A 10,000-nucleotide genomic window follows, 5' to 3' on the forward strand; every position below is an offset into this window, starting at 1 on the left:
GGGACACAACTAACTTGAAGCATGACATTAAACACCATAATTTTAAGCAGGGTATCAGTATCTAGGGTAACACCCTGACCAGAAGGAAACAAAGATTTTTAAGTAAGCATTGGTTACGATTTCAGGAATTTTCTTTGCAGGCGACACCATCCCCGTTCTAAAAGGCTGAAGCTTGTTCCGGTCCCACCAAAAGTCGCGCGGCCGATTTCAGTAGGAGCAGAACCAGTCGGTGACGCTCGTTTTGCTAATGCTGCCCAGGCACGTGGGGAGCACAGCCCGACTCGGGAGGGTGCTGAGCGCTTCTGAGTCCCACCGACTTCCAACTCGGAGTGCTTGAAACTCTGGCTCTGCCATTCTCTCCTGCATTCAAGGGCATTTTCATTCTCTGCCACCGTATTACAGGAATGTTTACTTTGAGTTCTTTAGTCACTATAATTCTTATTAGAAGTAGGACTTTCAGAAGCAGCGTTCAGATTTTCACATTCATTTGCAACGCTGCAGCTTACTTGAATGCGTGTTTATGGGAGGTTAGGCAAAGAGGATTTGGCACTCTATTTTTAACATTTAAATAAACCAAATCAATTACCATATCGCAAAAAGGAGCCATTGGTTTGTGACATTTATGTAGATTTTCAGCAGCGTGTAAAAGTGGCCTTTATTTTTCTAAGTGATATTTTCTGCTTAGAGTCAAATTCTTTTCATGCAGCTTACAAAAATAAATACTTGTATTTTGCTAAGATCATAATAGCTCATTAGAAGAGGCTGAATTTGGACCTAGACTAAAACCTAACACCACAGGGCTGAGCATGCTTACTTGAACCTATAATGTTGCTAGTTCTCGCTCTCTGGGGAAGGAGAGGACTAGGGGAGAGGATTCAGCCTTCTTAATTGTGAACCTCATTAGTGACGGTTGCTAGGCAAAACACACACCTACTTTCAGTGCATATGAAAGAGATAAACAATACGTCATAGACCATAATGACTCTGGTGCTCAGGGCGACCTTTAATTATTATATTTTTGTTCTCTTATACCTTAGTTATTAATGCAGAAAAACAAATTAGTTTTGTGTGTGTGGACTGCAGCAGATTTGTAAATCATTTTCCATTTTTTGATGTCTAGATCGTATTTCCTTCTGATAATTGTTGCTTGCCTCATTCATTTCTCTGTGTGCCCATTGGTAAATACTATTTGAAACTTAAAATGACAATGATTGTATTAGCAGCTTAGTATTCTGTTATTACTTTAATTAATTTTATTAGTGTAAAAAGCCATGATCCTGTCAATATGTTAGTAACAGCTCGCAAGAGAAGCCCAATCGAAACTGATGTGCATGGCCTGGCCATGAGACTGTACGTCAAATGACGGTGGTTTTGAGAATTCTCTTTAAGAACTGACGATGTATTTGACCCCTACACTTTTAATTTTTGGTCAGCCCTGAAGTGGTCAGGGAGTTGGACTAGATGATCATTGTAAGTCCTTTCCAACTAAACATATTCTATTCTGTTCCATTCTATTTGATTCCATTCAATTTGATTCTAATTTTATTAAAAAACAGGTTACCTGAGAGCCGGGTTGTATCTACGATGATGCTTTTTACAGTGCAAACAAAGTGGTATTTAAATCTAAATTATTATTTGGGACGTTGTGGGAGAATAAATAAATGTGTGCACGTGTACGAGCGCAGCTGCAATTGTGTGCAAGTGATTCGGAGGCTGATGGGCTCCACAAAGATAGTATTTCACAATTCTGGATTTTCAGAGACACTTTCCATTCTCTTCTTCATCTCAGACTATCTTCTTTTAGCAGTTCAGGCAAGAAGTCAATCACATTGAGTCAGTCTGAAGAAAAACATTTTATGCTGTTTTTCTCATACAAACCCCCTCCTGCCGTAATCTGCAGTAAGGCCCAGCCACAGGAAATTGACCTCACAGTAAATTCTTTACAGATTCGGTCATGTTTTTACCATCCACTTAAACTTGCATACATAACCTGAGACTGTACCTCTGGATCAAGGAATATGACAAGCCAAAATAAAATCAAGTCAAATTAAATAGCAAGAAAAAGCTGCAAGCAAAACAAGACTGAAAAAAAAAAAAAAAAAAGAAAAGAAAAAGAAAAAGATGAAAAATTGGTTGTGACTGCAAAACTCTAAGTATTAAATAAGGAAAGAAGTCAGAAGCAAATTCAGAAGTGCCCGTATTCTAGTTGGCAAGGGCTGAGAAATACTAAGGGACTTTTTTAATGGGTGGTTTGATGGATGCGAGAAGAAATGATGTAAAAGCAAACTTAGTAGTGTATCAACATAAAGTATGGTGGGAAAAAAAAAAAAAAAAAGCATTGCAAATAAAAAAAGACATGTAAATGTGTGCCTACCATTTTCCAGATAAGAAGGGGCCGTACCTTCTGAGGGGTCAAGGCGGCGAGCCCGCCTCCCGTGTTTGGAATTGTTGTGTACAAACATGTTGTCTGAGACAGCCAGCACGTGGCCATCCACATTGACTGTTGTTGATACAACAACCTGAAAGAGAAAACAAAACCCAAAATTTAAAAAATCCTGCATACTTTCGCAAACATAGATACAGAATCAGATCTTCTTTTGAGACAAAACACCACCACAGCCTGTTACTTTTCACTTTAAATGAAGTGAGTGACAACTATGAATACATCTTTGTTTATGTGGCTAACACTGGTGATTTTTAACTCACAATTGTTTCTCTTCAGAACCTGCTACACTAATTAGAGTTTAATCTCCTATTATGCTAACAAATGAATTCAATTCAGGGAAATATTCTTCTAGCCATTAGTTTCAGAAACACCCCTCTAGCCACTCATTTTAAAAGCTGCTGTTTTGATTGATCTGTTGATATATTGATTAGATAGTTTATCTAATTAAAATTTGTTCACTTGAGACTGTCTTCAAATGAAGGGTTGTGAGGATTCCAAATAAAAAAAAAAGCTTAATAAATCAAGAACTATCGTAACTCCCCATTTTTTCTTCAGTAAATGATCTCCAGGTCAGTTTTACAATTACATTTAATGTCTGATAATGAACTTTTTTGCATCTGAAAAGACCGACTTGAATATGAATAGTGAAAGTGTTTTCAATCCATGAAAAGTATCCCTTCTCAAGTTCATTTGGATGGTGATTGACCCTGGTATGTCAATGGAATTTCCTCCTTTATTTTTGAGTGAAAGGCTCCTATTCTTGTGTCCAGGTTCAGAGTCCGGCCATAGAAGAGATGATGGATAGGGCCTTCTTTGGCTTCCAGCTGCTTCTCAGTAGAAAATGGAAAAGGAACATATGCAAAACGCACAACCTTCCCGATAAAAACACCTACACAATGGAGTTGTGAAACTCCTTCCGGAAATGATACCGCATGAACACAAGCCAAAGAGGAAACCGTGAGATGCGCCTGTGTTTGCGGGGAACACGGCTTCGTAGGTCGATCGCTATTATCCCAGACAGACATTTACATCTTATTTAAATACTCCAGCATGGGCCCTGTGGGGTCGGTTCCAGGTTTTCTAAATGAAGTAATCACTGCAGCATTTTCTTTGGGGTTTACCATCAGCAGAGTCCTTAAAGTCAGTGGCTAGGTTAGGCCCTACCAGCCCTTGCCGTGACGGCAGTAAAAGCTGGTGCAAATCTTAGCGTTCTCCTTCCATTTATTGTACTTTTGGATATAACAGGGTTCTCACGCCAGCTCCTATGCCCAAACGCTTAACAAACAGAAATGGAAGGGGGAAAACCAGCCTCCTTTTGCACAGAGCTGGTCCAAGGCATCAGAAGAAAATTCTTGTCTGCTTCTGTGTTTTGGATCACCTCTGATCCTGTTTCTTATTCACAACCCATAATTAGCTTTCAGCTATCACAGCACCTTTTCTGTGTATCCTGCCTCCTTTGAGACAGCCATCTGCGGTACCCTTTAGAACAGCCCGAGGGCAGTTCTCTGCCAGGCTGCTCTGCTTCCCTATCTTTCTCCTCCCAGAAGTGGACACTTTCGCTCCTGTCAACATCCACTTCGGAGAGTGCTGAGGTTGCACACTCACCTCGGCCGCAGAGCTGCTGCCAAGCCACTGGGCTATCTGCTTTCAATTTCAATAAGATTCCGAGACTTTAAGAAATATTGCAAAACACACAAGTGCGATTTTCAGCAAAGGTTTCTGGATTTGTTTCCTAGAACACGGTGTATTAAAAAGACAGAGAAAGGTGTACATAAAAATGACAACTATTTTTGTTCTGTCATGTATATATAGGTCAGTCACCAAGGGAAAATACCGTAGTTCAGCAAAAGAGAGTAGACATGCTACGCTTTGTTATATCGGCTTATTCCTGCAGTGCACCTAAAGAAAGGTGCGGAGACAGTGAAACCAGTTAAAAATATTGTTCAAGATCTGACATACTGTTAAGTCCAGTTAAACCTTCTGAGAGGCAGGAAGATTAGCTAAAGAGACCCAGGAAAGTCTTTCTAGTGCCTACTGGCTCCATTGTCGACCACAAGATCACTCATGACTGATGCTTCATTTAGTCATCGGTGAGACAAAGAGGACATTTCCACTCATTCCAGGTTTGACCTTCTGTTCTGTTCAGATGGATCAATATCACCAATGCCACGTGAAGCTGAGATGCATGAAAAATGGAAGCTTGGCTCAATTGTTTTGAAGAAATATTTTTTCCAGCTACAGATCTTTTCTGTTGGCTGGCTCAAGGGTGCTGGCTTCGCCGGTTGGTTGGCTGTGCATGAAAACAGATGTCACATGTTTTGCTATCAACTTTAACCACAAGTTATTCTTCTCAAAAATAAGAAAGTTTTGAACATCTCAATACTACTTTATTATTAGTCTCAAATACGAATCACTCTGAAGTATTTGGAAATAAAAGGCATATATTTCCTAACAAGCATTTCAAATGACCCCAAATATGGAGGAAATCATTTGTCCATCATGTCAGCTGTCTCTGTAGTGTTATGATTCACTACAGGATATTTCAAAAGCTGTAAGGAGAAAGTGAAGTATTAAACATTTTCTAACACAACTGGAATAAAGATATGTGGGTTGGACCACCACTGCTGGATTTACACGTTGTGAATAGGAAAAACCCCTGTGTGAGATCCAAACTTCACTGCGCTCCACGGTCATGTCTGTTAGTAAGATAACGCTACTCAGTCTACATAGGTAAAACCCCTCCCCCTCTGAGCATACACCACACTACAACGCAAGCTGCTAGCATGAAGGGAAGCTGGGGAATTACGTCCTGAGGAGAGACCCACTGGCATCAGCATTCATCCATTACAGTCCACTGCCGAACTCGGCGAGTCCCAAGAACCACCATTCAAATTAGTGGGGGAAACATAAAACACCAACAGCACGGGTTTTTTAAGGGCACGCAGCACTGGAACTACACTAAGTAGGAGCACTGCTACTGTGTTTTCATAAAAAAAGAGTTCAAGATGAAGATGTGAGTAAGTCTTTCACATAGCGTTTATTCTTTAAGAGGCATCTGTACCTGGAATCTTCGCATGTCTCGCGGGTTGCCTGCATTCTTCAAACAGTTCTGATTGCACTTGAGGAAAAACTTTAGAAAGAATCTATAAAAATACAAAATTGAAATCTATTAGATTCATCAAAATGTAAATCCAATTTTTAAAAAGTTTAATAAAATTTAATCATAAATAGTTATACCCAAAAGATTACTGGTAGTGAAATATTACTTTCCCATTAGTTAATGAACTTATTTTAAAGCATGAGATCTCTGTCATAAACAGAACATTATTGCCAGGGAAAGGCAAATTTATATTTTTAATTTTTCAACAACTACAAATGTATTGACTCCAGGCCATATCCTCAGCTCGGTGTGGGAAAGTTGATTTCAATGACTCATTAAATTCAAAGGCAATGACTTACACCAGATGAGAATTTGTCTTTATTTTTTTAATACGTTTTATTTTTTTCACAACTTATATTAGCAGTAATGACCTCTATGTCGAAAATTCCAAGGTAATGAATGATCAATCTTCTGAAAAACACTTGGCTTTGCCTCCGGTTTGGAAACTCTCGCTATTCAAAGGGACTCGATCCAACTCCTGCTGACTCCAGGGAGATCCAGGCAGGATCTGCCCACCGGCAAGGCCCCAGTTCCCTCATTGTTTTTGAAAGGAAAGGAACATGGCAAATTAGGCTCTGTCTTACGACCTCTTCAACCTTTGCCAGCCTTTAACTGTAAGGAGTCACTCTACCCGGGGATGGAAAGCCAGCTTATTTTTGCTGAGTGGCAACCAGCAATTATTTAGGACTAACCCTTATCATCTAGGCATCTCCCCACAAACTGTTTTTGTAGCAACACTGCCTCCTGGGAACACAGCACGCACTTTTAGAAAGGGGAAAAGCTTGGGAAGATGCAAACTCCTTTGTGTCACCCTCCTGTGCTGGAGCAATGAGCTGATATGGGATGTCTGCACCCTGCAGGCTATGCAGGATGGGGGGACCCTCACCATCCTGCCCTGGCACAGGAGGATGTTCACAGCCTAACGCAGTCTCTTTTCTTTATGTAGGTGTGTTTTCATGTTTCATAATTAAAAAAATGTTCTGTGGGTCTGCTTTGTGGCTAATGGCTGACAGCTAACGACTAGCAAGGCTCAGGACTTTCTCCTCACCCCGAGTTTCTCAGATGCTCCAGTCCAGTTGTGCTGCCCAACTTCATACAAGTTGAATAGCGAGGTTAGGCAGAGCTTTTACACTTAGAATACGAACAGCTATTATTTATTGATGCCAATCCTTACAAAGTGACTGTGGCTATTCTCACTGTATACGCTTCACAGAAGTTTCTGTGTGCCAACAGCATTCCTGGCCTGGCAGGAGGCAAACCAGGCCCTTCTTCCCTTCTTCAGCATCCAACACAGCCCAACTGCAGCCAATAGAAAGTACAACCACGGCTGCACCACATCGCACTTGCTCCTGCAGACCTTCAAGGTTCGGACAGGAGCATTACGGGAGTCTCCCCCTATCCCAAACTGGTGCTTCTAATCACAGCTCTTCATTTTCAGTTCAGACTTGCGCAGGACCCTAATCTTAATACGGGATGCTAATGCTGAAGGAGCGATCTCTATCAGAAGCAAGTAGGGAAACGATTAGGTTTACTGAAACTGTGCATAAATAAATCAATGCTGTCAGTTCAGCTGAATGCACGGTGCTTTAAAGCTTCCTATCGCAAAATCTGTAAAAGACTTTTAGCTGTTGAGCTGGAAGAGAGCTGGATTTCTGCTGTGGTTGACATGATCTTCTAGCTCGGATCCTCAACTGAACTCAGGTTTTCTGGACAGTGTTGAAGAGACACTATCAATGACTCCACAAAACTGCATCTTTGTTAGCCACACCCTCACCTGAGTTTTATCTGCCTTGGGTTTGGTTTTTTTTTTTTTCCAAGATACTTTTGATCTCCAGATCAGCTGAGTATAAGCTAAACTTAATGTCATTTCTGTCATGTCTCTATTAATTTTTTGTACACCTTCTGCTGCACAGACTGCAATGATGTGCAAGGACCAGCTGATGCCCACATCAGCACAGGACCACCAGGCACTGGGGAGTCAGGAGCTGGGGCGAGTCTCCAGCTTTATAGCTCCTTAGTGCCACAGCCAGGCTGAAGAGGAGTATCTTATTTATTATTTTTTTTTCTGATCTTAAATGGGTGTTGTGAGGCTTATTGAGCTAATGTTTGTAAATTGCTCGGAAATTCTCCAATGAATTGTGCACTAGGAATGCTAAGTATTGCTCCTCGTGGGTTGTTTTTAACGTCAAGCATTCATGATGAATTGTTTCTATAAAGAGAGCTCACATCATGTCCAAAAGAAAAGGGCCATTAAAGCACCTTTTCACTAAACGTCAACTGGAACCGGTATTTGTTTAATTATTCGGTGAAAAGGACCCATGCTTGGCGGAATTGGTCATCTTCAAATTTGCTAGGATGATCCTGAGGACTGGGCTAAATATTGAAGCCACAAGGCTGGGGCGAACACAAGCAGTACTCATATTTCAGCTCTGCTACATTCCTTGATACTGAGATATTTCATTTCATTCTTTTAATCTGTGTTTTCAGAGAGCTGATGGTGCACAGGTGGCATCAAGACAAGTTTTTCAGAGGAAGTCAACGTAAGTTAACAACCATGTTCCCAGGCAGGGCGTTTTCCCACACCTTGCCAGGAGAAGACGACCGACTTGGTCGTTCCTCTCAGCTGACCAACAAGGACCGTGGGTGTTAGGAATCCATCTTTACCAGAGAGAGAACAGGGCCAGGTGCTTGCTCTGCGAGCCCTGTGCTCCTGAGACAAGATGTCTGTGGCACAGCAAGAAGCAAGGAGCTGGATCAGAGCTCCGTTTGGTCAAGTCTCAAACTTCGTTGCTACCAGCAGAATGAGAACGCAAGCCTTTCAAGATTTGGCTTGCCCTGCTGTATTTTGTATTGTGCGCACACACTGGAGTCTTTTTTAATAAAACAGTCTTGCAGAACAGACTTCCTAAACATACTAAGCTGCTTCTAAAATACTGATATGGAGAAAAATGCAGTCTTTGTGATGTTCCTTTGCTTTGATTTTTTTCACGCTGCTAGAATGGGGACTGCTACCATCTTAATTAAAATGTATTACCTACCACAAGACTTCACTATTTTAAGATAAAATTTACATCTTTTATTAACTCACCTCACCTATACACTTAGCTCACGATGCCTCTCAACGCCCATCTGCCATCCGCGTACAGTAAGTCACTTGATATTCCACCCACCAATTTTTCCTAACAACCACTGTGCAATTAAACTCAACACGTTCTGTTGCGAGGTAAATTAGGCACACCTGCGGCCAGACTTCATTTGAACTGCATCAGAAAAGGACCTAACAAGGTGAGAGCGTACCACAAAGTTATAGGCCTGTCAAGCAATTAGGTTTTCACTTCTGGGACATCCGCACAGTGCAATTATGCTACACATTACAACCTGGCTAATCTTCTGAACAAATGTCATGTCTCGGAGAAGCTAGTAAAAGCAGTTCATCTGCAAATGTGTCTGCTCTTAAGCCTCCACCTTATGCACATAACAACCTACAGGAGACTTTTTTTGTGATATGAAAGATGTTTTTTCCATCGAAGATTTTTTTAAACCCTGCAAGTGCCTTTTCATCCTTTTCACCTCTTCTTAACCTTTTTGAGAGGAGGTGTTGTAGCAAATAGACCAGAAAGACTTTTGTACTTGAATTTCTACACTAAGCAAGAAAATACTTGGTATTATAAGCACAAGCTGTGGCTTTAGTTTGGTCCGATTCAAATATTGTTTGGCTAAAGGAATATCTGTGGTGGAAAACCACTTATTACTTCCTAGAAACATCATCAGTAAAGAGTATTTCCACCAGACCCCAAGCAGAAGCATCATTCATGCAAATAAATTTCAGCAGGAAGTAAATGTTTTATTCTTTTTATTTCAGATACTGCGTGTGAGTGTCCTGGCGGCAGCACCCTAAACCAAAACCTGCACTGACTGTAGTTGAGCTCTCTGGGAAGGAAGTCAGCCAAAACCTGCAGTGGCAATTAGCCTTTTACCATCCCTTTACCAAACCAGATCTTCCCAACATCTGACTCAAACTGGACAGAGGGCAAGAAACGGCCTCAGCCCCTGCAGGCACCATTTTGCTCTACTCTAATAATTCTGTTCCATTTTCATCTGTATTTCAGGTACACGGTTACTGTGTTCAATTAAGCCTACAGATGAGATCTTGCTACACTACAAAATACAGAATTGTTAAGATATGACAAGCCTGCTCTACTTTCATGAGTAAAAAAGCTCGGATTTGGATCATTATCTGCAATTCTGAAGTTCTTTGGAAGAGAAGCTGTCCACAGGGGCACAACACTGTTACGGGGCAGAGGCAGGAGAGAGCAGGAGAAGAGGAGACATTTCAAGTCGAATGGTAATTCTCGTCCTTTACTCGATTACCCTTTAATTGGCTTTTTCCTAAG

At 41.1% G+C, this 10,000-nt stretch overlaps 1 protein-coding gene across 2 annotated transcripts in view; it reads right to left on the minus strand.

Moving 5' to 3' along the window:
• The window catches only part of EBF3 (EBF transcription factor 3), a 121,087-nt gene that overhangs the window by 38,805 nt on the left and 72,282 nt on the right, over positions 1 to 10,000 (minus strand). For both annotated transcript variants that reach the window (XM_040607310.1, XM_040607311.1), the window contains exons 7-8: positions 5,508 to 5,589; positions 2,402 to 2,519 (exon numbers count right to left, since the gene is read on the minus strand). In XM_040607310.1, the coding sequence (XP_040463244.1) occupies positions 2,402 to 2,519; positions 5,508 to 5,589 (200 nt within the window). The remainder of the gene's footprint in view (positions 1 to 2,401; positions 2,520 to 5,507; positions 5,590 to 10,000) is intronic.

This window comes from Falco naumanni, chromosome 9, assembly GCF_017639655.2.
Source record: "Falco naumanni isolate bFalNau1 chromosome 9, bFalNau1.pat, whole genome shotgun sequence".
NCBI lineage: Eukaryota > Metazoa > Chordata > Aves > Falconiformes > Falconidae > Falco > Falco naumanni.